This window comes from Mustelus asterias, chromosome 24 (assembly GCF_964213995.1).
Source record: "Mustelus asterias chromosome 24, sMusAst1.hap1.1, whole genome shotgun sequence".
Lineage (NCBI taxonomy): Eukaryota > Metazoa > Chordata > Chondrichthyes > Carcharhiniformes > Triakidae > Mustelus > Mustelus asterias.
In genome coordinates, this window is record NC_135824.1 from 4,146,152 (window position 1) to 4,173,699 (window position 27,548).

General features: G+C 45.5%; 1 protein-coding gene across 1 annotated transcript in view; it reads right to left on the reverse strand.

Moving 5' to 3' along the window:
• Positions 1-2,475: 2,475 nt before the first annotated feature.
• Positions 2,476-27,548, reverse strand: part of LOC144511169 (A disintegrin and metalloproteinase with thrombospondin motifs 7-like) — a 200,445-nt gene continuing 175,372 nt past the window's right edge. Inside the window, exon 24 of the mRNA XM_078241199.1 lies at positions 2,476-3,635. Coding sequence (XP_078097325.1) covers positions 3,478-3,635 — 158 coding nt within the window. The 3' untranslated portion in view covers positions 2,476-3,477. The remainder of the gene's footprint in view (positions 3,636-27,548) is intronic.

Consider the following 27,548-nt stretch of genomic DNA (forward strand, 5'->3'; position numbering starts at 1 on the left):
GGCAAAAACTTTCTTTGTTCAATAATTGCAGGAAATCAGTATGCAGGTACAGCATGTAATAAAAAAGGCAAATGGGATATTGGCATTTATTGCAAAGGGATTGGAGTATAAAAGTAGAGAAGTATAGTTGCAATTGTACAGGGTGTTGGTGAGACCTCATCTGGAGTATTGTGTCCAGTTTTCGTCTCCTTATTTGAGGAAGGATGTGGTGGCATTGGAGGCAGTTCAGAGGAGATTCACCCCAGATTGATTCCGGGGATGAAAGGGTTGATGTATTAGGAGAGATTAAACAGTTTGGGGCTTGTACTCGCTGGGGTTTAGAAGGATGAGAGGGGATCTGATCGAGGTATATAAAATTTTAAAAGGGATTGTTAAGTAAATATGGACCAAATGTTTCCTCTTGAGGGGAAATCTTGAACAAGAGGTCACAGGTATAGATTGAGAGGCAGTAGATTTAAAACTGAGATGAGGAGGAACTAGTTCTCGCAGAGGGTGGTGAATTTGTGGAACTCGCTGCCCCATAGCGCGGTGGAGTCTGAATCATTGAATGCTTTCAAGAAGGAGATATATATATTTCTAATAAAAATAAGGGATAAGGAGATATAGGGAACAGGTGGGGAGGTGGATTTGAGACAGGGAGAGATCAGCCATGATTGATTGAATGGCGGAGCAGACTGGAAGGGCTGAATTTGCCTACTTCTGTTCCTATGTTCCTAAGAACACAACAAACTTGAGGTACTCTGATGAATACACACAGAATCAGAGGAGATGCTAGAAGTTTGGAACATGAATTGAATATAAACACCAAAAATACAAAAATAATTGTTGCTAGAAGAAATATATCGAAATTAACGAGAACAAAGTGTGAAATGGATGGTGTCACACTGGAACAAGCAGATAGATTTGTCTATTTCAGACAAATGATAACAGATGTGATGCCAAAGTTCAAAGCAGGATAGAAATAGCCAGAAGCAATTCTGTGAAGATGAAGGATGTGTTAACAACAAGAAAACTCAAGCTCGTATCAAGGGAAAAACTCATAAGATGCTACATTCTATCCACTTTCAGTACACCTCAAAGACCTGGACAATAAATGAAGAAAATAGAGACCATTGAAACATGGATGCTGAGACATACATTAAAAATTCCACATCCGGAACAGCAGATCAATGAAGAGGTGCTTGAAATTGCATTCGTGGGACACGGGTGTCGCTGGCTGACCAGCATTTATTGCCCATCTCTAGTTGCCTGAGGGCAGTTGAGAGTCAACCACATTGCTGTGGCTCTGGAGTCACATGTAGGCCAGACCAGGTAAGGACGGCAGATTTCTTTCCCTAAAGGATATCAATGAACCAGATGGGTTTTTCCAACAATCGACAATGGTTTTATGGTCATCAGTAGATTCTTAATTCCAGATATTTTTTATTGAATTCAAATTCCACCATCTGCCATGGCGCGATTCGAACCCGGGTCCCCAGAACGTTAGCTGAGTTTCTGGATTAATAGTCTAGCGATAATATCACTAGGCCATCGCCTCTGCCCCCCAACCCCCCCGCCAACATCAGATGTGACATGAGAAAAGAAAATGTCAATATTTTGGCCACTTGATCAGAATTGAAAAGCTGCCGAGATCTCTTCTAGAGGACAAAGTGGAGGACAACTGCAAGAGGGTTGACTTAGGCTTAGTTGGATGACAGACATTACAGCGTGGTTGCAGTTGAGCCACAGTGGATGTACGAGGATGGGCAAGGCAGATAAACATGTCATACCATGACAGCAGATCTCCTGATAGGGGTAGCTACAAGTGGCAGCAATAACAATTTACAAAACATGGTGATTGTGTGGTACACTGAACTAGAACTGGCACCGTGATTGTTACTCTAGTTAACATTACGAAAAGAATGGGTAGGCCCTGTCTGCGGGACTAGCAATGTTCAGTTTACCAATGGTCTGAATGTCAGCCATGCAGTTTTAGCGGGTTAAATCTCCACAGTACCCCTGCACACACTTGGGAAGCCAGAGCCTTTGGGAGATAACGTGAACCTGAGCTGTCAGAACTTAGAAAATATGGGTTGTGCACATATGCAGTGTGAGCATACAGTCCATTAGAATCAGACACTTTCTATGTAGCTTGGTGGAGTCTTAAACACAACAGGCTTTTGTATGAGTCAGCCTCTTTGGAGACCAAAAAACAGAGTTAGGAGTGTAATATTCACAGCACAACAAATAATCCTGACTGTGGCACAAAGCTGAGCAGATTGTACACATTAGCTGAAACCTGAGTTTGTCTTTTGTGTGTGTGTGTGTTTCTGTCAGCTCGGTGAAGGGCCAGAACACTTGTAACACACAATAAAGTTAAACCCCCCCATACTCTTCGGGGGGGGGGGGGGGGGAGGAGAGCTACAATATCTTAACTCCGATTACTTTGTGCTGTTCCCCCTGCGACGGTGAGGCACAGGGGAGGAGGCAGACATTGTCAGACGCCAATTTAATACTTCTCAAGAGAGGCAAATTCAGACAGTGGTAATTTCAAACACGGAAGATTGCAACATGGACAGACTCAAGCCAAGGGAAGAGGTGGTGACATTAATATTTAGAGAAAAAAAATCCATTTTGTCTTGACCTATTGGAAGGTATTTACTGGAGATTTCAATGCCATAGATAGTTATTCTACATGACCCATTCTGCAATTTCTGGCAATGAATATTGTTATTGCTACATACATACACATATTATTCAGCAGAAAGCACAGCACAGACTTGCGTGCACTGTACTCTTAGGCAGCCCCTTTCAAAAAAATAACAGTTTTAAAAAAAAATTATTAGCACCATGACTCCAATCAGAATGACACATGATCTCACACCTAAATTTGATGCTTGAAAGTTGAAAATAAAATAGGATTAAAAAAAAAACATTCAAGTATGTAAAAGTTCTGTGCTGCCCAGCAACACTCAGGACAAGTTAAATGCTGCCAGTCGGACACAGCAGCACCACACGGCATCTTTATTCCTGCCTTCTTAGCCCTTCAAGTTCTCTGCGCTATTAAACATGTCTTTTACAATTAACAAACCTCACAGAAAGATGGCACTTACTAAACCACTTTTGGGAGACACATGTGGTTGTGTTATGAACGGGAGAAGTGTTATTCTTGAAGATAAGGAGCACCACTTACTTGAAAGGACGGTGAGTAACTATAGCAACCGCTAGGCCTCAGACCTTGCTGAGCAATCCCAACATTGTTAAGTCTTCAGTCAACAGTTAGGATTGCTGTCCTGTCAATATGGTTGCATAAACAAGAATACTGAAAGAAAGACTCTTTCTTTTATATATATACGTATATATATAACATAATGTCCACGTACAAATCTCTCTTTTTTCCTGAATTGCTTTTGTGCCTTTCAGTCCCTGTAATCCTTTTATTTTCTTGAATTATTATTTCTTCGAAGTCTTTTTTTTTGTGGCACCAGTGTTAGTTTTTCATCTCCTTGACACGCGTTCATTGCCACGGTCTCGTACTCCATTTGGTCGACATGTTTGACAGCATTGCGCCCGCACGGTCTGAAGATAGCAGCGGCCCAAGAGCTTAAGCGTCTGACAGAAGGTGAAGGTCAGCCGATCTCGCTCACAGACATAACCTGAGGATTAGGAAAAACATACACAAATACGTCTGTTAGTGTGAAGCAATGAGATCCTATTCTTTTCCTCTCACTCCCTGGCTCTCCTTCCCCTGACTTATAATTCCAAGGGTGGTGCCCAACAGTCAGTAGCCCACTCAAGTGTCAAGGGGTGGGACTTTACGGCCTCACTCGACCCGAGACTGGAAAATCCTGCCTGGGGTCAACGGACCTTACCATTGTCCGCCCCTCGCCCACCCTGATTCTCATGGCGGAGAGGGTGGTTGAATTCTGGCAAAGATGTTTGTCCATTCATTCATGGGACATGGGCGTCGCTTGCTGGCCAGCATTTATTGCCCATCCAGAGTTGTCCTTGGAGGGAATTGAGAGTCACCCACATTGCCGTGGCTCTGGGGTCACATGTAGGCCAGACCAGACAAGGATGGCAGATTTCTTTCCCTAAAGGACATTACTGGGTAGCACAGTGGCACAATTGTTCGCACTGCTGCCTCACAGCGCCAGGGACCCGGGTTCGATTCCCGGCTTGGGTCACTGTCTGTGCGGAGTCTGCACGTTCTCCCGGTGTCCACGTGGGTTTCCTCCGGGTGCTCCGGTTTCCTCCCACATTCCGAAAGATGTGCTGGTTTGGTGCATTGGACAGGCTAAATTCTCCCTCAGTGTACCCGAACAGGCGCCGGAGTGTGGCGACTAGGGGATTTTCACAGTAACTTCATTTGCAGTGTTAATGTAAGCCTTCTTGTGACTAATAAATACATTTTTTTAGTGAACCAGATAGGTTTTTCCGACAATCAACAATGGTTCCATGGTCATCAGTAGATTCTTAATTCCAAATATTTTTTATTGAATTCAAATTCCACCATCTGCCGTGGCGGTATTCGAACCCGAGTCCCCAGAACATTAGCTGAGTTTCTGGATTAATAGTCTAGTGATAATACCACTAGGCCATCATCTCCCATCAAGTGGTTATGTAGCCTGAGGGTTACCACCACTTCCCCCCCCCCCCAATCAAGCATGAGGCAAGGCAAGGAGGTAGATCTTCATGATTGAATCTGTGTTGTTGGCATTATTCTGTCATCTAGCCATCTAACCGACTGAGCGAATAGAAACATAGAGAATAGGCCCACATTGTGAAAACTGATGGGCCACATGAAGAGTTTTGATGGTGTGCATAAGGAGAAATTATTGCAGGAAGGTAAGTAACCAGAGTTCAAAGATAATATGGAAACAAGTCAGAAGGGAAGATAGGGAGTTTTTTTTAATGTTGAGAGTTACTGTGATCTGGAATACACTGCGTAAAAGGGTGGTAACTTTCAAAAAGAAATTGGGGTAAATATATGAAGGGGAGAAAATTGCAGGGCCACGGTGAAAGAGGCGAGTGGATAGCTTTTTCAAAGTGGCTGACAGAGGTCTGATGGGCAGAATGGCCTCCTTTTATGCTCAGATGCTATAATACCCCAACACCACCCTGGAGAGGAAAACTAGACTTGCGTTCCTGTAGTACCTTTGACAAACTCGAAGACAGGAGCAGGCTTGCAGGGTCGAACGGCCTACCTCTGCTCCCAAATTCTAAGTTGACGTCCCAAAGGGCTTTACAATGAAGTCTTTTTTAAAATTATTCACAGTTTGTAATGTAGGATACACAGCAACTAACTTGTGCACAGCAAATTCTTACAAACAGCAACGTAAGGTTGGCCCAGTAACCTGTTTTAGTGATGTTGTTAAGGGATAACCAGACACCAGCATTGGTGTTTAGGAAGAAGGCCAATGGAACTGGCCAGTTACTTGTAAAACTCTCTGGTCACAGACGCTTGGTGAGACCTTTATACAGCTAACTGTTCCCAATTTTGAGGAACACTTTAACCTGCCTATCTAAAGTCACATAACAAGATGATCCAGAAATCTTTCAAATGTTTCTCGTCATCACCTAATTGTTCTTTCTGAATCTGTCTGGTCTCCGCTTCTATTCTTTTCACCCCTGGTGCACTATGAGCTTTGACCTTTAGACAGGGGCTGTCAATGATTCAAAAATACCACCTTCGCTATCAGGTAGAAAGAGGCGTCAGTTCCACATTGCAATTCTGCAACTATTTTCTTTTGTTAGTTTAAATGCGTTCTGTGAAAATTAGTTAAATTGACGCCTGTGACAGGTTACAGCGGCTGGAGGATGTTTCTCATCTGAAGATTTTTCATCACATATGACACTTTCTGATAGAAAATGAAAAGGCCACGTTCTTTCTTTATTTAACAGACAGCAGAGAAAGATTGTTTGTTATAATTGTGAAGAAAACAGCAGCCAATTCATCCACTAACTTGATCGAAAATCAAACTGGATTTTTTGAAGGTTACAGTTGGACAATTAGAGTTTGGGAGTTGTACTGGGCAAGCAGACCCCAAACCACACTCTTCAGTAAGGTGCGAATATTTAGTCTATTCGGCTGCTCTGAAAACTCTCGGGAGAACCAGTGACTGTGTTTCCAGATGGGGCAGCACGGTAGCACAGTGGTTAGCACTGCTGCCTCACAGCTCCAGGGACTTGGTTCGGTTCCCAGCTTGGGTCACTGTCTGTGCGGAGTTTGCACGTCCTCCCCGTGTCCGAGTGGGTTTCCTCCGGGTGCTCCGGTTTCCTCGCATAGTCCAAAGATGTGTGGGTTAGGTTGATTGGCCATGCTAAATGGCCCTTTAGTGTCCTGGGATGTGTAGGTTAGAGAGATTAGCGGGGTAAATGTGTGCAGATAGGGCCTGGGGTGGGATTGTTGTCAGTGCAGACTCGATGGGCCGAATGGCCGCCTTCTGCCCTGTAGGGTTTCTATGAATTTCTATGATCTTCCCTTAGTCATTTTATACAACAAAGAACTAAAAGAACAATTTTGATTCATGTAGAACCACTAGCACACAAACATTGCAAGGTGTTTCAAGAATTAGGGAACAGTTTCAGGAATTAGGAAGAGTGTTTCAAGATCTTGGGGTTCAAGTCCATAGCTCCGTGAAAGTGGCCCCACAAGTAGATTGGGTGGTAAAGAAGGTGTAAGGCATGCTTGCCTTTTTTGGTCGGGGCATTGAGTACAGGAGTCCGGATGTCATGTTGCAGCTTTATAAAACTTTGGTTAGGCCGCCTTTAGAATATTGCATTCAATTCTGGTCGCCCCATTACAGGGAGGTGTGGAGGTTTTCGAGAGGGTGTAGACGAGGTTTACTAGGATGCTGCCTGGATTAGAGGGTATAAGTTAGGAGAGGCTGCACAAATTAGGGCTGTTTTCACTGGAGTGGTTTAGGCGGAGGGGAGACCTGACAGAAGTCTATAAAATTGAGAAGCATAGATAGGGTTGACAGTCAGAATCTTTTTTCCAGAGTTGAAATGTCTAATACTCAGGGTCAGGCACTTATGGTGAGAGGGGGAAAGTTCAAAGGAAGTGTGAGGGGCAAGTGTTTTTACACGGAGAGTGGGAGGTGTCTGGAACAGGGGTGGTGGTGCAGGCAAATACGATAGGGAGTTTAAGGGGCTTTTAGATAAACACATGAATGTGCAAGGAATAGAGGAATATGGACCAAGGGCAGGCAGGACGGATTAGTTTAATTTGACATCATGTTTGACAGAACATCGTAAACCAAAGGGCCTGTTCCTGTGCTGTTCTATGTTCTATAAATTAAGGAGTGAATTTCAGGAGTTAGGGAGATAATTTCAATGAACAGGGTGAGTTTTCCTCAGGGCAGCGCTGTGGGTCCAACTATCTTCAGCTGCATCCCTCCATTATCAGTCAGAGGTAGGTATGTTCGCTGATGATTGCATAATATTCTGTTCCATTTGCAACTCCTTGGATAATGAAGCAATCCGTGGCCATTTGCAGCAACATTCAGGCTTGGGGGCCTTGGGCTGATAAAGTGGCATTTGTCTGACACGTGTCAACAATACTCAAGAGAAATTTTAACCATTACATCACCATTGCCAAAGCCCCTGCCATCGCAGCCATCATTCAACATCTTTGGAGTCACTATTGACCAGAAGGTTAACTGGATCAGCTACATAAATACGATGGCTGGTACAACACTTAGAGTCTGAACTCACACCCTGACTCCCCAAAGCCTGTCCACCATTTACAAGGCACTAGTCAGGAGTGTGATGGAATAATCTCCTCTTGCCTGGATGAGTGCAGCTCCAACAACACTCAAGAAACTCAATACCATCCAGGACAAAGCAGCCTGTTTGAGTGACACCCATCCATCACCTTCAACATTCACTCTCTCCACCATTGACACACACAATGGCAGCCGTGTGTAATATATACAAGATGCACAGCAGCAACTCACCAAGGCACCTTCAACAGTATCCTCCAAACCCACAATCCCTACCACCTAAAATGAGAAGGGCCGCAGACAGATGGGAACACCACCACCTGCAAGTTACCCTTCCAAGTCACACACCATCCTGACTCGGAAATACATCACTGTTCCTTCACCATCACTGGAACTCCCTCCCTAACAGCACTGTGGGTGTACCTACACCACATGAATTGCAATGATTCAAGAAGGGGGTTCACTACGACCTTCTCAAGGACAAGTAGGGATGGGCAATAAATGCCAGGCCTAGCCAGCAATACCTACATTTCATGAATGAACAAAAAACAATTACTGCAGTCTTGAAATTTTTCCATCAAGGTTCAGGAGAGATAGAAGGGGAAAATTTGCGAAAATAATCTCAGCAGAAATACAGGACTGAGATCATAGTTATCTGAAAGGGTTTCCCCTTTCCAAACAAACAAATGATAAAAAAGGGCAAGCTTAGCATTTAACCAATTCTTTGTATTGATAACCCTAATGAAAGGCTAGGAGCTGTAAGATAGCAGCAGGAGTAGCTACAGATATCAGAGGGGAGCAGATACAAAACTGATTAGAATAGGACAAGAGTTTGTACAGAATGCAGCACATATTCATTCGTACAAAGGCTCAATCTCACAGCAACAGCTCCTTTATTTACCGTTGAGAATTGCAATGGGAATTACTGACGGGCCTTGGCATCCAAGCTGCAGGAGTGCACCGTTGATTCTTAGAGGAAGAAATGGTGAATTAGTGAATCAAGTCAAGGTTCAGCAGTCAGTAAATGGGAGCAGTGCCTCCTGCTGTTTTTATTGACCTACCCCTGTTTCTGGTTAACTGCAGAAATTGGACTGAGGGCTGATATTAACATGCCAAGACACTGAGGCATGATGGGACCTGTGTGTTGCAGACTAACCACTGCCCTGCAATTCTTCAATCTTCTCTCCCCTCCTGATACATGCTGGGTTCTTGGTTTTAGCTAGACTCCTCTGCCGTGCCCCTTTGAACATGCATTGTGTGCTATAGACAGTAAATATTGGTGGGTTATTCCGAGGGGTGGAGGAGGGGAACTTGATCCCATCTTTATCTGACATCTGTAGCAAGGCAGACCGATAGGCAACACATTTTGTGCTGCTGCCGTTACCTTGACAGCATCAGAAAGACATAAAAACATCAGTAACAGCGGAAATAGGCCATTCAGCCCCTCAAGCCTGCCCCTGCTCCATCATTCAGTAAGACCATGGCTGAACTTCGACCTCAACTCCGCTTTCCCTACTCAACTCCAAATCTGCTAATTCCCCTTGTATCCAAAATTTAACAATCCGAGTATTGAAAATGCTCAAATCCACAACTCTCTGGGGAAGAGAATTCCAAAGATTCACAACGCTCTGAGTGAAAACATTTCTGAAATGGAGGAAACTTTACTCTGATACTGCAACCTGCAAGATCTAGACTCTGTAGCCTGGAAACGCAGTCCCTGTTCAGTCCTTTCAGAATTTTGGATCTTTCGGTGAGATGCCAACGAACAGGCATCACAAGTAAATTACAATCTCTCAGAGCAACTGTAGCCTTGTGATACCTTCATTCTGATAATATTTCATAGGATTTACTGTGCAGAAGGAGGCCATTTGGCCCATCAAGCCTGCACCAACCCCAATCCCACCCAGGTCCCATATCCGTAACCCCACATATTTACCCTCCTGATCTCCTAATCTCCCTGACACCAAGGGGCAATTTATCATAGCCAATCAACCTAACCCGCACATCTTTGGACTGTGGGAGGAAATCGGGGAACTTGGAGGAAACCCACACAGACACGGGGAGAACGTGCAAACTCCACACAGGCAGTCACCCGAGGCCAGAATCGAACCCTGGCGCTGTGAGGCAGCAGTGCTAACCACTGTGTCACCGCGCCACCCCAACAGTAAAGTGCTCGTCTGGGATTTGAACCCAAGTACTCTTACAAACTCGCTAATTGTAACACCCAAAGCAAGAATCATATCCCTAGACCAAAGAGCCATTGTTACTCATATTTTTAAAATATATTTATATATATTTAGTCATATATATTATGGAACTATTTAGAACATAGAACATTACAGCGCAGTACAGGCCCTTTGGCCCTCGATGTTGCGCCGACCAGTGGTACCAATCTAAAGCCCCTCTAATCTACACTATTCCAATATCATCCATATGTTTATTCAATAACCACTTGAACGCTCTCAACGTTGACGAGTCCACCACTGCTGCAGGCCAGGGCATTCCACGCCCTTACTACTCTCTGAGTAAAGAACCTACCTCTAACATCTGTCCTATATCTCTCACCCCTCAATTTAAAGCTATGTCTCCTCGTGCTAGCCAACACCATCCGAGGAAAAAGGCTCTCACTATCCACCCTATCTGTCTCTATCTACCCTATTTGTCTCTGCATTGGGCACAAATCCAACAGGTAAGTTGGATTTCTTTTTCCCCATTGTGCAATGTGCAGTTTGGAAGATGCTATCACACTTGCTTTCCTTTCAGCAGATGTAGCATCAAACTCAGGAATTTGAACTAAACTTTTGTTGATTGTTTTACAAAATGCATTTTTGGGGTGCAGACCCTGCAGTGCCGTTAGCTTGTCAAAGGTACAGTACTGGGGCACAGCTGGTTATTTTTGTGTCAGGCTACCCTGAACTGCACGGCAGGACGATGGAACAATAGACCAGGCCCTCGACAGCCAGTAATGACACTGAGAGCAAGATGAAAAACTTTGACAAAATGCCTTTTTGCAGCAATACACCCAGTGTTATTCACGTGAAAATCGACCGGCTATGACTTGTGAATCTGCAAACCTTGCTGGTCGATTTACATTCCTCCATACTTTATTAAGGTTCCAGAAACCCCGTTGCACTCACAATGCTATCACCAGCTCGCATTTCATAGAAGAATCATAGAATCCCTACAGTGCAGGAGGCCATTTGGTCCATCGAGTCTGCACCGACCACAATCCCACACAGGTCCTATCCCCGTAATCCCACATTTTAAAGTTTATTTATTAGTGTCACAAGTAGGCTTATTTGGCACCGCATTGTTACTGTGAAAGCCCATGTATTTACCCTGCTAGTCCCCTTGACACTAAGAGGCAATTTAGCATGGCCAATCCACCTACCCGGCGCAACTTTCGGACTGTGGGAGGAAACCGGAGCACCCGGAGGAAACCCATGCAGACACGGGGAGAACGTGCAAACTCCGCACACACAGTCACCCAAGGGTGGAATTGAACCCGGGTCCCTGGCGCTGAGGCAGCAGTGTCAACCACTGTGCCACCGTGCATTCCAGTGGAATCTATAGAATCCCTACAATGCAGAAGGAGGTCATTCGGTCCATCGAGTCTGCACCGACAACAATCCCAGCCAGGCCCTATCCCTGTAACCCCACATATTTACCCGCCAATCCCTCTAACTTATGCATCGCGGGACACTAAGGGGCAATTTAGCATGTCCAAAGCACCTAACCCGCACATCTTTAGCCTGTGGGTCCTTCTACCCCAATATCTTCCACTCCTTGTGGAAACATGGCAATATGTTCTTCAGAACACTTGAAAGTAAATCATTTACACTGGCAGATATGGGGTGATTTTTTGTTAGTCTGCCGTTTCCCTGCAAAAGATCTGTGGGGGTGTTGGGGGGGGTGGCGGGGCGGGGCGGGGGGGGGGGGGGGAGGCGATGGAAGGTGTTAATAAGCAAAACATGAAGAAAGGCCAAATTATTGAAAAACTGATGAAGATCAGAGGCAACAAATTCTCCCCATCGTGAGGCATTAGACAAAGAAGAGCATCTTAATGTGTTGGCGAGTTCTGTCACTACCAACTGAGTGAATGGCTCTAATAAAGCGGGAGGAAACAAAAGTGAGAGAAAGCACGAGAAGAAGGGAGCAATGGGTGACACATTCAGCAATCTGTCACAAGCCACTAAAAAAACCCAGATCATTTAGAAAGGAAGCATTTATCAGTGGACACACAAGGCATGCTGGGCAATGATAGAAAATTCAATCCTTCACTTGTACCCAAAATAAAAACAGCTTTGCTAATAGGTCAGCCAATGGCATTCTTTGTATCAACAGGGCATGAAGTAAATCAAGTTTAACTCTTTCCCACCAAGGCTCTTCAGGCACTTTGCTTTGTTTTTGATACAACTCTGCACTTGTCAACAATTTACCAACCTCAAACTATTCATTGATAACTGATTACTAGTTTTGGTCTCCTTTGCCTGAGGGAGGATATGTTTTCCTTAGACAGGGTGCAACAGAAGTTAAAGAGATTTATTCTTGGGGTGAGAGGGACGTCCAATAGGTTTAAGTTAAGTTTATTTATCAGTGTCACAAAACAGGCTTACATTAACATTGCAAAGAAGTTACCGTCAAAATCCCCTAGTCGCCACACTCCAGCGTCTGTTTGGATACGCAGGGAGAATTTAACATGGCCAATGCACCTAACCAGTACGTCTTTCGGACTTTGAGAGGAAACCAGAGCACCCGGAGGAAACCCAAGCAGACACGGGGAGAACGTGCAAACTCCACACAGACAGTGACTCAAGCAGGAATTGATCCCAGGTCCCTGGTGCTGTGAGGCAGCAGTGCTAACCACTGTGTCGCCGTGTCGCGGAGATTGAGCAGAATGGGCCTATGCGCTCTGGAGTTTAGAAGAATTAGAGGGAGGTGATCCATTGAAATGTATAAAATTCTAGGAGAAATTAAGAGGATGGATGCTGAGATGCTGTTTCCCCTGACTGGCGAGGTCATGCTCTCACGGTGAGGGGTTGGCTAGCTAGAACTGAAATGGGAAGACATTTCTTCATGCAAAAGGGCAGTGAATATTTGAAATTATTTACGACAGAGAACCGCCCATGTATGTTAATTGTATATTAATTATTTTTAATTGAATGCATTAACTAGTGATTCAATTGTGCCCCTCCAAATAAACACAGCTTGAAACGATGGCGGTGGGTTAGGAGGTGTACGCTTGTAATCCATAACACTGGAAATATATGGATTTTGATTTGGGAGGAAAAAAAATTCCCACTTCACCACCCCCTCCCAATTTCCGGAATGTGACAATGGTAACTATTTTCAAGAGAGGAGGTAAATCATGTTGTGAAAACTATCAAGGTATTTCCCTCTTTTTCATAGCAGGGAAAATAGCAGGGTTGGACCATACATAGTACAAAGAAAGACTGTTGCGGTTCTTTGAGGTCAAGCATTTCAGTTCCGGGACATTGCTGAAGGAGTTCCTCAGGGTAGTGTCCTAGGCCCAACCATCTTCAGCTGCTTCATCAATGACCTTCCCTCCATTATAAGGACAGAAGTGAGGATGTTTGCAGATGGTTGCTGCAGAAGATTGGGGTACACGGAGTTAGGGGTAAGGTGTTGGCGTGGATTGGGGATTGGCTATCTAACAGGAAGCAGAGAGTTGGGATAAATGGGTGCTTTTCTGGTTGGCAGTTGGTGACCAGTGGCGTGCCGCAGGGATCGGTGCTGGGGCCTCAATTGTTTACCATTTACATAGATGATCTGGAGGAGGGGACTGAATCTAGGGTATTCAAGTTTGCTGATGACACGAAGGTGAGTGGGAAAGCGAATTGCGTGGAGGACGCGGAAAGTCTGCAGAGAGATTTGGATAGGCTGAGCGAGTGGGCGAGGATCTGGCAGATGGAATATAACGTTAGCAAATGTGAGGTTATCCACTTTGGAAGAAATAATAGTAAATTGGAATATTATTTAAATGGAGAAAAATTACATCGTGCGACTGTGCAGAGGGACCTGGGGGTCCTTGTGCACGAATCGCAAAAACTCAGTCTGCAGGTGCAGCAGGTGATCAAGAAGGCGAATGGAATGTTGGCCTTTATCGCGAGGGGGATAGAATATAAAAGCAGGGAGGTCTTGCTGCAACTGTACAAGGCACTGGTGAGGCCGCAACTGGAGTACTGTGTGCAGTTTTGGTCCCCTTATTTGCGAAAGGATATATTGGTCTTGGAGGGAGTGCAGAGAAGGTTCACCAGGTTGATACCGGAGATGAGGGGTGTAGCTTATGAGGAGAGATTAAACAGATTGGGTCTGTACTCGTTGGAGTTTAGAAGGATGAGGGGTGATCTTATAGAGACATATAAGATAATGAAGGGGTTGGATAGGGTAGAGGTGGAGAGATTCTTTCCACTTAGAAGGGAAACCAGAACTAGAGGGCACAGCCTCAAAATAAGGGGGGGCCGGTTCAGAACAGAGTTGAGGGGGAACTTCTTCTCTCAGAGGGTAGTGAATCTCTGGAATTCTCTGCCCATTGAAGTGGTGGAGGCTTCCTCGTTGAATATGATTAAATCACGGGTAGATAGTTTTCTGATCGATAAGGGAATTAGGGGATATGGGGAGCAGGCGGGTAAGTGGAACTGATTCGCTTCAGATCAGCCATGATCTTGTGGAATGGCGGGGCAGGCTCGAAGGGCCAGATGGCCTACTCCTGCTCCTATTTCTTATGTTCTTATTGCACAGTGTTCAGCACCATTCACAATCCCTTAGACATTGTCCACATGCAGCAAGACCTGGACAATATTCATGCTTGGGCTTATAAATGGCAAGTGACATTTGCAGGGGAATGTTACTAAGTCATAATGCTTGTTTGGAGAGCCAGTAATGGGTCAAATGGCCTCCTTCTGTGCTGTAGCAATTCTGTGATATAAATACAGTGGCTACAAGAGCAGGTCAGAGGCTGGGAATCCTGTGGTGAGTAACTCACCTCCTGACTCCCCAAAGCCTGTCCACCATCTACAAAGCACAAGTCAGGAGTGTGATGGAATACTCCCCACTTGCCTGGATGGGTGCAGCTCCAACAACACTCAAGAAGCTCGACACCATCCAGGACAAAGCAGCCCCGCTTGATTGGCACCCCATCCACCACATTTAGCATTCACTCCACCACCGACACACAGAGGCAGCTGTGTGTACCATCTTTGAAATGTGCTGCACCAACTCACCAAGGCTCCTTAGGCAGCACCTTCCAAACCCACAACCTTTATTACCTAGAAGGATAAGGGCAGCAGATACAAGGGAACACCACCACCTGCAAGTTCCCCTCCAAGCCACTCACCATCCTGACTTGGAAGTATATCAACGTTCCTTCACTGTTCATAGAATCCCTACACTAAGGGGCAATTTTGCTTGGCCATTGCACCTAACCTGCACATCTCTGGACTGTGGGAGGAAACCGGAGTACCCGGAAGAAACCCACGCAGACACGGGGAGAACGTGCAGACTCCATACAGTCACCCAAGGCTGGAATTGAACCCGGGTCCTTGGCCCCGTGAGGCAGGGTCATAATCCAGAAATTCCCTCCTGAATAGCACTTAGAGTGTATCTACACCAAAGGTACTGCAACGGTTCAACAGCTCACCACCACCTTCTTAACAGCAATGGGCAGTAAACGCTGGATGAACCATCTCATGAATAAATTTTTAAAAAACCTCTCAATCATTTTCCTGTATTGCCTATTCCCTGTGGCTGAGGAAATCTTCCCAGAGACACAGTTTGGCTTTAGTCCTTCCAGAGGAACCTCTGACATGGTCTTTGTTGCCAGACAAATCCAGGAAAAATGTCAAGAACAACATCAGGAACCTTTCACTGTCTTCATTGGCCTGACCAGAGCACTTGACCTCAGTAAATCATGAGATTTTGTGGATAGTGCTCCAGAGATTTGGATGTTCAAGAAACTTCATCACAATCCTGAAACTGCTTCCTAATAATACGCTTGCAACTGTCCTGTGTTCGAGATCTGAAACAGATGCTTTCAAAGTCTAGGCTGGTGTAAAACAAGGCTGTGTGAGAGCCCCCATACTATTTACAATCTACCTGACAGTGGCTATTCACCTCCTAAACTGCCTCTGGTATTACATATCGCTTAGATGGAATACACTTTAAGCTCAGTTCTCTCTGTCAAAACTAAACTGACAGCCACCAACATACATGATCTACGGTTTGCAGATGGCCGCAGTCTTGTTGCCCACTCGGGACCAAATTTGCATTTTCGATCCCTTCAAATCGTCCTGTCTTTGAATGTTTCTGAAAGTAACTCACATCAATCCACGCCTCCCCCATATCCCTGCTGAAGGAGGGCCTCTGAAACATGTTGAGCACTTCTCATACATTCATGGTCACCCCTCTCAAAAGATCACTATTAACGGGAACACGGGGGCAGCTGTGCCAGCTTGGCCTTCGACAAACGACGGCAGTGAGCAATTCACCACAAAGACCCCCGCAATTGAACAAAAGTCCTCGGCGGGATTCTCCGATCTTGCCCATGGCCACCCCACTACCTGCACAAACAGAGAATCTGGCACAGAAGAACTCCATCCGCTGTAGCAGCACCAGAGAATCCCAGCCATGGATGAAGTCGGAGGTTTCCAGCACTAGCATACAGAGCAGTTAGAGTGTTAGAGAAATTCCACCAGCAGTGTCTCCAAGGTGAGTGTCCTTCTTGAGGCAAAATTCCTGAAAAATCAACTACACCGGATGGCTGAAACACGTATCCCCAACACATGTGTACTATCTACAAGATGCTCTGCACAAATTCACAAAGCTTTCCGCTGCTGGTTTCCTCCCACAGTCCGAAAGACGTGCTGGTTAGGGTGCATTGGCCATGCTGAATTCTCCCTCAGTGTACCCGAACAGGCACCGGAGTGTGGCCACTAGGGGATTTTCACAGTAACTTCATTGCGGTGTTAATGTAAGCCTACTTGTGACTAATCAATAAAAACTTTAAACGTTAGGCACCACTTTCCAAACCCATGAGCACTTCCATCAAGAAAGACAAGGGCAGCAGATACATGGGAACACCACCACCTGCAAGTTCCCCTCCAAGCCACTCACCGTCTGACTTGGAAATATATCGCCATTCTTTCATAGTCACTGGGTCAAAATCCTGGAATTCCCTCCCTAACAGCATTGTGGGTCAACCCACAGAACATGGACTGCAGCGATTCAAGAAGGCAGCTCACCACCACCTTCTCAAGGGCAATGAGGGATGGGCAATAAATGCTGGCCCAGCCAGCGACGCCCATGTCCCACCAATGAATAAAAAAAGATTTTGTTTTCTCAACTTTAAACAGCCAGGGGAGGACAAACAAAACACTTCAGAGACACTCTGAAGCTCTCTCTGAAGTGCGGGATCATTGACATTGATGACTCGGAGGAGCTGGTTTAGAATAGTGACAAGTTGTCAATCATGCTGCTTCACATTTGGATTCGCAATATCTGAATGAAGAAGCAGAGCGGCAGCTGAGAAGGACAATGAAGGAAGCAAATCCTGCATTCTGGATCTTGCTACTTTGTGGGACACGCTGCCCCATGTGTTCAAAGAACTAGAGGTCATGAATCGATCTGTTCAGTCACATGATGACCCATGAAGGAAACTCGCGACCTTGACAAGACGTTATCCTCAAATTGAGGGGCAGCAAAGACGATGTAGGCTTGTAAATAAATGCTCAGAGAAGTGTGTAAAGATTGGCTCCAGTTCTATCCTGCTCCAATGGGCGACACGGTGGCACAGTGGTTAGCACTGCTGCCTCACAGCGCCAGGGACCTGGGTTCGATTCCCGGCTTGGGTCACTGTCTGTGTGGAGTCTGCACGTTCTCCCAGTGTCTGCGTGGGTTTCCTCCGGGTGCTCCGGTTTCCTCCCATAGTCCGAAAGACGTGCTGGTTAGGTGCATTGGCTATGCTAAATTCTCCCTCAGTGTACCCGAACAGGCGCCTAGGGGAATTTCACAGTAACTTCATTGCAGTGTTAATGTAAGCCTACTTGTGACACTAATAAAATAAACTTTTACTTTACTTGCTTTCTGGAAATAGCAGTGAATGCTCGATCACTGATTATATCCAAGACTGAGAGGAATAGTATTTTGGACGCCAAGTCAAATTAAGGGGTCTAGGGACAGGGTAGGAAAGTAGAATTGAGGCAGGGGACCTATTGAATAGCAGGACAGGCTCAAAGATTCAGATGGCTGACTGCTGCTCCTATTTTACCCGTTCTTCATGTAATCTTTTTATTTTTCTCTTGTTTATTGACATTTTGAGCTTGCTCCTCAGTGCTCTTTGATCCAGACTGTGACTTGTAAACATGGAATAGCAGATGTAATGAATGAAGGCTATTCTGCTGTTCCTTGTGCCACTCTCAATCAAAAAGATTCAGGCTCACTTGGAATTATTTTCCGAAAGTAATTTAATCTAAAGTAAGTCCAAAACATGGAATTACTTCAAGTAAATTTTCATAATCCTAGTTAAGCTTGTTTTGCCATTTCAGTCACAGATCAGCTCCAAGTTCACGTATATGTCATGTCAGTGAGACTTATCGCACGTGGTACTCTCAAAACAGCCTGTGGGAAAATTGCTTCCTGCTCTGAATCTCACTTTCCAGTCTCTGATAGTCCACAGTGAGGTTGATTGGCCATGCTAAATTGCCCCTTAGTGTCAGGGCGACTCGCGGGACAAATGGGGTTACAGGGATAGGACCTGGGTGGGATAGTGGTCGGTGTAGACTCGATGGGCCAAATGGCCTCCTTCTGCATTGTAGGGATTCTATGATTCTAAGTTCTTTACCAGTTGGCTGGAGAGAAACAGACATTGCACATTTCCACCACTGCAAAATTGACCAATGTGGCACTGCCTCAGCTCAAAGGTTTAAAGTTGCAATGAAGTTACTGTGATAAATCCCCTAGTCGCCACACTCCAGCACCTGTTCGGGTTACACTGAGGGAGAATTTAGCATGGCCAATGCACCCTAACCAGCACATCTTTCGGACTGTGGGAGGAAACCGGAGCACCCGGAAGAAACCCACGCAGACACGGGGAAAACATGCAGACTCCGCACAGACAGTGACCCAAGCCAGGAATCAAACCCGTTGTGATGGCAGCAGTGCTAACCACAGTGCCACCTATTTGCTGCAGAAACCATGGTCATGCCTCTTTTTAAAAACTTATAAATCAATGCTCTCCTACCTGACCTTCCACCTTCCACCTCACTTTAACCTGAGTTCACCAAAACCCTGCTGTCCTTGTCCTAATTCGCACCAAGTCCGTTCACATATCACCCCTGTACTTGCTGAGCCACCTTGTTTCCCAGATCTCCAATGCCTTCATTTTAAAATTGATTTTTGTTTTCAGATATTTCCATGGCCTCATCCACCGAATCCTGTAATCCCTTTGAACTTCACAACCCTCAGGTATCTCTGCACTCCTCCAATTCTGGCCTCTTGAGCATCCTGATTTCTATCACTTCACCATTTCATTGTCTGGGTCCTAATTTCTGGAATTCCCTCCCGAAACCTCTCCACCCCTCCCTCCTCCTTTCAGACTCTCTTTAAAACTTACTGTTTGACCAAGCTCTTGGTCACCTGTCCTAATATTCCCAGGTTCAATGCTTATTTATGTTTGATGACACTCCGCTCAAACACCTTGGACTATATTAAAAGTGTTGTATAAGCTGCTGTTGTTTATACTGAAACAGATTCCTCATTGGCCAGTCTGTCATGCCCATCCCATGTTTCACCATTTCATCTGTCCAATAATCCACTCAACAAACCGCTCACCAGGGCTTGTTTCCCCAAGTTTAACCTCTTAGATTGAAACAGGAGGAGGCCACTCAGACCCTCAAGACTGTCCTGCCATCTTTGAGACCGTGGTTATCTCATGATCATAGAATCCCTACAGTACAGAAGGAGGCCATTTGGCCCATCGAATCTGTACCAAACTCAATCCCACCCAAGCTCTATTCCTGTAACCCTATACATTTACCCTGCTAATCCCCCTGGCATTAGGGTCAATTTAGCACGGCCAATCAACCTAACCTGCACATCTTTGGACTGTTAGAGGAAGCCAGAGCACCCGGAGGAAACCCATGCAGACACAGGGAGAACATGCAGACTCTGCACAGACGGTGACCCGAGGCTGGAATGAAACCCGGATCCCTGGCGCTGTGAGGCAGCAGTGCTAACCACTGTGCCACCCGAGATCCTGGAACTCCTCCCCAAACAGCACTTTGCGCGAGTGTACTTGCTCCAGGTGGACTCACAGCACCACCTTTGCAAGGGCAAATATATCTGGGTAATAAATACTTTTCAGCACTGATGTAGTGGTATTGTTACTGGACTAGTAATCCAAAGACAGGTCAATTCTCTGGGGACTTGGGTTCGAATCCCACTACGGCAGATGGCGAAAATCTGAATTCAACAAAATTCTGGAATTGAGAATCTACTGATGACCATGAAACCATTGTCGATTGTTGGAAAAACCCATCTGGTTCACTAATGTCCTTTAGGGAAGGAAATCTGTTGTCCTTACCCGGTCTGGCTGACATGTGACTCCGGAGCTACAGCAATGTGGTTGACTCTTAAATGCCCTCTGAAATGGCCTAGCCGCCACTCAGTTCAAGGGTAATTAGGGATGGGCAATAAATGCTGGCCCAGCCAGCAATTCTCACATCCCCTGAACAAATGTTTAAAAATGGCTGATCTTCATCCTTCACCCTGACTTCATCTGCCATCTTGCTTCACATCCTTCAATACCTTCATCCAGGAAAAATCTATCAATCTCAGATTTTAAATTAAAAATTTACCTCCAACAGCTCTTATCTTTTGCAGGAGAGAATTTCACACTTCTGCCACCCTTTGTCTAAAGAACTGTTTCCTAACTTCTCCCCCGATTGGCCAAGCTTTGATTTTAAGGTAATGTCCCCTCAGTTTAGTCTCCTCCACCAATGGAGAAAGTTCTTCTTGAACTAATCTATCAATTTACCTCAAAATTCTAAAACCTTCAATCAACTCTCACCTGAGCCATCTACATTCTGGGAATGTAAACCTGGTTTACTTAATCCTGCTTCAGAATTTAACCCTTAGTGCCTTGGAGCCCTTCTGGTAAATCTGCTCTGCACCCTTTGAAATCCTTTCTAAGAAATCCTTTCTAAGGTAAGGTGTCAGAAACAATACAAAGAACTCCAGATGTGGTCTAACCAGGGATTTGTTCAGATACAGCAAGACACCATCCCTTTGACATTCCCATTTAAGATCATCTGGAGAGGAGAGTGGTGACCTTGGAAGAATGTCTGGAGTTAACCAAAGTCAAAGGCTTTCACTTCTGCAGTTGAACCACAATGACCTTTGCACAGAGGCAAAAGGTCACAAATCTGCATAACCTCTCTGTATGAATTTGTTGTCCATGTAATCTCACACGGGATCTCAAGATCTCTAATGGAATTTGACTCGATAGATTTCTCCGCACTGTATGAAGCAGTTAATGTGAAAATGGCCATGTGTGGGGTCCAGATGTTTCTCCTGTTACCACAATAGACAGTTTGGTTAGTTTAACCCACAGCACAAACAGATAGGAAGAATGGATAGCTCATCGGAATGGGATGTGTCTCCCCGACGTTTATTTAACCTCATTCTAGGTCATGGCAATTAGGCAAAACATCTTCTGAATGTGCAAACTCTGGGTGTGAGCAGGTGTGGTTTGGGGAACTGCTTATCCAGTGACCCTTATTGGAATGGGTCATGAATAGGTTTGGGTGAAGGTTCAGGCGATGGCTCTCATAGTTGGATAACTCACTGGAACCAGATAGTCTCTGAGACCCTCCCCCAGCTACATGGTGACTGACGCAGCCACAGGCTGCCCAGTGGAGAGGCTTCCCTTCCAAAATGATGCTCCAACATCTGCGGCCATATTTCACTACAAAATGTTAAAATTGCGGAGAGGGTGCTTCAAGTTGGAGGTGCCCTCTTGCTCTCTGACCGACAATGGCAGGCTGAAGCTCCTTCTGTACTAGAGGGTCTCCTATTGCCTTCCAGCTTCCAGAGCTTGCCCACCCCACTGTCCTTAACTGGATGGTAAGTATGCCCCCTGGACACTAATTGGCCAATTCAGGGAAAATCCCTGCTGGGTGACTGTTCCTTGCACAATGCGAGGCTGGGACCCCCCGTCTGACTAGCTCCTGTATCCTGCCCAAAAACACTAAATCCTGGCCCAAGTGTCTCTGCTCAAGACGGTAGGAACAGGGACTTGCTTGAGACATTAGGGTTAAGTTTTTTGGGGTTGGACAGAGAGAGGACATATCCCCTTTTCTTCGTGCTCTGCCACTTTTCTTTCAGCTCACGTCCAACGAGGTTGGAGAGTTGGCGGAAACCCCAGCACAACTGCACACTTCAGGAAAAGAAACGGGAAATATGAAATGATGTAATAATACTTCTGTCCGTTGCTTTTAAGTGTGCATTTCAGTCTTGGCTTCTGTGCTGCTGTAGACTGCTGTGAGATTGCATTAACAGATCCCAGGCTGATTTAACAATTCAAATTCAAAGTACAACTGTTTTCTGCTTTATGAACCCAGAGCCTCTCGGGAGTCGGGGGTTTGGGGGCAGTGAGATGGAGAGCCAAGTGACGCCTGGATAATCTTCACACTCAAAAGGAATCCCACAGGGAAATCTAACGCCGGCTCATGTGGCAGGAAAAGTGGAATTCCTCTCTGGATCTCGAAGTTTAAAAACCTTCCTGACAGCTTCAATAATCTGAAGACAAAGTGGACCTGAAGCTTGTTTTGAACCATTACTGGGGCGATGGGGAGGAGGGGGAGGGCCGGTTTCATCCAACTTGTTTTCTGTCACTCAAGATAAATTCCACAAGAGCAGGGAGGGTTTTGCAAACTTCATGGGGCTTCTCTCCTCCCTTTGCATATTTTAAAAATGTAATAAGCAGTAAGATTTTATTTTTTATTTTCCCGTGCCCACTTTTGCCATCTGCAGCAGCTATAAACATTCCTCACATTCTGGCGCAAAAACACAGCAGGAAAAGTGGCCCAAACATGGCTGACAAAAAAAAAATTCAGGATAGTGTTAGATCCAAAGGGGAATCATATAAAGTTGCTCGAAAAAGTAGCAAACCTGAGGATTGGGAGCAGTTCAGAATTCCGCAAAGGAGGACCCAGAGATTGATCAAGAGGGGAACAATAGAATACAAGAGTAAACTTGTAAGTAACATAAAAGCGGACTGTTAAAACTTCTATAAATACGTTAAAAGAACAAGATTAGTGAAGACAAATGTAGGTCCCTTACGGTCCAAAACAGGAGAATTTATAATAGAGAACAAGGAAGTGGCAGAACAATTAAACAAGTACGATAGCTCTGCCTTCACGGAGAAAGGCAAAAATAACTTCCCAGAAACCAGGGGTTTAGTGAGAAGGAGGAATTGAAAGAAATTAGTATTACGAGAAGAATAGCGCTGAAGAAATTAATGGGACTGAAAGCCAATAAATCCCCAGGATCTGATCATTTACATCCCAGGGTACCAAAGGAAGTGGCCATGGAAACAGTGGATGAATTGTTTGTCATCTTGCAAAATTCTGTAGATTCTGGAACAGTCCCGGCAGATTGGAAGGTTGAAAATGTAACCCCGCTATTTAACAAAGGAAGGAGGAAACAGGAAATTACAGACCGGTTAGCCTAACATTCGTGGTAGGGAAAATGCTAGAGTCTATTATAAAGGATGTGATAACAGGACACTCAGAAAATATCAATAGGAACAGACAAAATCAACATAGATTTATGAAAGGGAAATTGTACTTGATAAACTGACTGGAGTTTTTTGAGAAAGTAACTAGTAGAATAGTTAAGGGTGAATCAGTGGATGTGGTGTATTTGGATTTTCAGAAAACTATTGATAAAGTCCCACATAAGAGGTTAGTGTGCAAAATTAGAGCACATAAGGTTGGGGGTGATATATTGGCATGGATTGAGAATTGGTTAGTGATGCGCTACTCAAACACGAGGCCTGAAGCTCAGTAAATGAAAGGCTTTTATTTACTGTAATGAAGCTGCCAGAACTTATATACACTATCCCAGACTGAAGGGGTCCCGGCCAGAGCAGGGACTCTTATACCTCTCCCAGGAGGCGGAGCCCGACTGGGATGTGCCACAACACTACAGTACAAAGGTGTAACAACCCCACCCTAACCCCAACAGCAACAATAGCACAACCCAACAGTAACATATGTACATCCTTGTAGTACTGGCCAGCCCCTGGCTCAGTACTATCCAGTGGGAACCAACGATGGTTCACCACAGTTAGCAGACAGGAAACTAGAGAGTAAGAATAAATGAGTATTTTTTGAACTAGCAGGCAGTGACTAGTGGAGTCCCACAGGGATCAGTGCTTGGGCCCCAGCTATTCACAATATACATCAATGATTTGGATAAGGGAACCAAATGTAATATTTCCAAGTTTGCTGGCAACACAAAACTTGTTGGGAATGTGAGTGGTGAGAAGGAAGTTAAGAGGCTTCAAGGTGATTTAGACAAGTTGAATGAGTGGCAGATGCAGTATAATGTGGATAAGTGTAAAGTTATCCACTTTGGATGGAGAAACAGAACGGTGGAGTATTATTTAAATGGTGATAGATTGGGAAATACTGACTAAAAAAGGACTGGGGGCTTGTGCCAAAATTGGGAGAGCTGTCTCATAGACTAGTCAAGGCTGACATAGTCATACTCATGGTATCATAATGTCCCAGACACCACCACCCCTAGGTCTGTCCCACCAGCAGGACAGACCCAGCAGAGGGGGTGGCACAGTGATATACAGTCAGGAGGGAGTCGCCCTGGGAGTCCTCAACATTGACTCAAGACCCCATGCAGGCTCTTGGCATCATGTCAAACATGGGCAAGGAAACCTCCTGCTGGTTATCACTTACTGCCCTCCTTCATTTGATGAATCAGTACTTCTCCATGTTGAACACCACTTGGAGGAAGCACTGAGAGTGGCAAGGACACAGAATGTCCTCAGGGTGGGGGCTTCAATGTCCATCAACAAGAGTGGCTTGGCTGGAAGATTGACCAGAAACGGAACTGGACAAGCCATAGAAAAACTGTTACTACAAGAGCAGGTCAGAGGCTGGGAATTCTGTGCAAAGTCACATCCTGACGTCCCAAAACCTGTCCACCATTTACAATGTGGAGATGCCGGCGTTGGACTGGGGTAAACACAGTAAGAAGTTTAACAACACCAGGTTAAAGTCCAACAGGTTCATTTGGTAGCAAAAGCCACACAAGCTTTCGGAGCTCTTAGCCCCTTCTTCAGGTGAGTGGGAATTCTGTTCACAAACAGAGCTTATAAAGACACAGACTCAATTTACATGAATAATGGTTGGAATGCAAATACTTACAACTAATCAAGTCTTTAAGAGACGAAGCAATGTGAGTGGAGAGAGCATCAAGACAGGCTAAAAAGATGTGTATTGTCTCCAGACAAGACAGCCAGTGAAACTCTGCAGATCCACGCAACTGTGGGAGTTACAAATAGTGTGACATGAACCCAATATCCCGGTTGAGGCCGTCCTCGTGTGTGCGGAACTTGGCTATCAATTTCTGCTCAGCGACTCTGCGCTGTCGTGTGTCGCGAAGGCTGCCTTGGAGAACGCTTACCCGAATATCAGAGGCCGAATGCCCGTGACCGCTGAAGTGCTCCCCAACAGGAAGAGATGTTCTCTTCCTGTTGGGGAGCACTTCAGCGGTCACGGGCATTCGGCCTCTGATATTCGGGTAAGCGTTCTCCAAGGCGGCCTTCGCGACACACGACAGCGCAGAGTCGCTGAGCAGAAACTGATAGCCAAGTTCCGCACACACGAGGACGGCCTCAACCGGGATATTGGGTTCATGTCACACTATTTGTAACTCCCACAGTTGCGTGGATCTGCAGAGTTTCACTGGCTGTCTTGTCTGGAGACAATACACATCTTTTTAGCCTGTCTTGATGCTCTCTCCACTCACATTGTTTCGTCTCTTAAAGACTTGATTAGTTGTAAGTATTTGCATTCCAACCATTATTCATGTAAATTGAGTCTGTGTCTTTATAAGCTCTGTTTGTGAACAGAATTCCCACTCACCTGAAGAAGGGGCTAAGAGCTCCGAAAGCTTGTGTGGCTTTTGCTACCAAATAAACCTGTTGGACTTTAACCTGGTGTTGTTAAACTTCTTACACCATTTACAAGGCAGAAGTCAGGAGTGTGATGGAATAATCTCCATTTGCCTGGATGGGTGCAACTCCAACAACACATAAGAATCTCAACATCATCCAGGACAAAGCAGCTTGCTCGATAGGCAACCCATCCATCTCCTTCAATACTCATTCCCTCAACCACTGATGCACAGTGGCAGCCGTGTGTACCATCTATAATGCCCTGCAGCAGCTCACCAAGGCTCCTTCGACACTACCTTCCAAACCTGCAACCTCTACTGCCTAGAAGGGCAAGGGCAGCGGGTGCATGGGAACGCCACTACTTGCAAGTTCTTCCCCAAGTCACACACCATCCTGATTTGGAAATATGTCACCGTCCCTTCACTGGTGCTGGGTCAAAATCCTGGAACTCCCTGCCTATTAGCAATGTGGGTGTACCTACAGCACATGGACTGTAACAGTTGAAGAAGGCAACTCACCACCAGCTGCTCAAGGGCAATTAGGGATGGGCACTAAATGCTGAGCCAGCTGAGGATGCCCACATCCCATAAACAAAAAAAACTAAAAGTGCGGAACAGAATCATGGGGATAATATCTCCATCCCGTCCGTCACGGGATTTGTAGCAGGCAGGGGGGTGGGGGTGGACCATGCAAAGTCTGTTGATGTCGGGCGAGATTGTCCGCTTTTGGGGTGAGCGCGGCTGGAAAATTCCTCCCTTGATGTCTGCGTGTCCTCTTTCTGTGTTGTGAACCTCACTGATTTCCTGCTATTCCCACTGAGTCTCAACCATCTTCATCAGAATAAAACAACATAATTTTGCTGCCAGACCAGTCATTTCATTCCTGTATTTGGGGTCAATTCTTTCACTTAGTTTTTGGTGCTTATTTAAAATATAAACTCGATCATTCCAGCAGAGAGGAACATATATGTTGGCAGAGGGGGAGGGGGTTGCCAACTCGGTGTGGCCCTATTCCTGGAGGCTTGGTCACATGACATCCTGCTTCAGCCAGCCAAAGAGCCTTTTATCCCCTCATTGTCAGTATTTGTTATAACAAAGAAAAGTCTGTGTATAATTTCAATTTGATGCCGTTACGATTCTTCCCGTGGGCTTTTCGCCTGCACTGTAACTCAGATTAATCTTTAGTTATTGGTGGCTCCAGGACAGACCTGGAGGGATGGCAACTCCAGTGGGGGAGCGGGGGGACTCGGGAGAGTGGGGGAGGGAAGGAGGGAGGGGGTCTGCTGGCTAATTGAAAGCATTGGTCAAGTTGGAAAGGCCATCGTTAGGACTTCAAACATCAGCAGATGAAACGGCTGCCAACGTGCCCGAGAGGGGTCCTCGCCCACAATGTGGGGCAACCACCTCCTGACAATGTTTCCAGGGGCCGTCAGCGCTGGCAGACATGGCCTCAGGATACAAGGCCTGCGTATTTTTGCTTTCTCTCCTCCTGCTGATTACCATAAATAAATGTCATCTGTGTTGGAAAGGTCACAGCAGCCAAACAATAAAGCAAGAAAGATAAAACTAAAGCCGTTTTCCAATAACTTGCATTGGCCGTTCCCCAACTTTCCTTCCAGCACAGCTTCC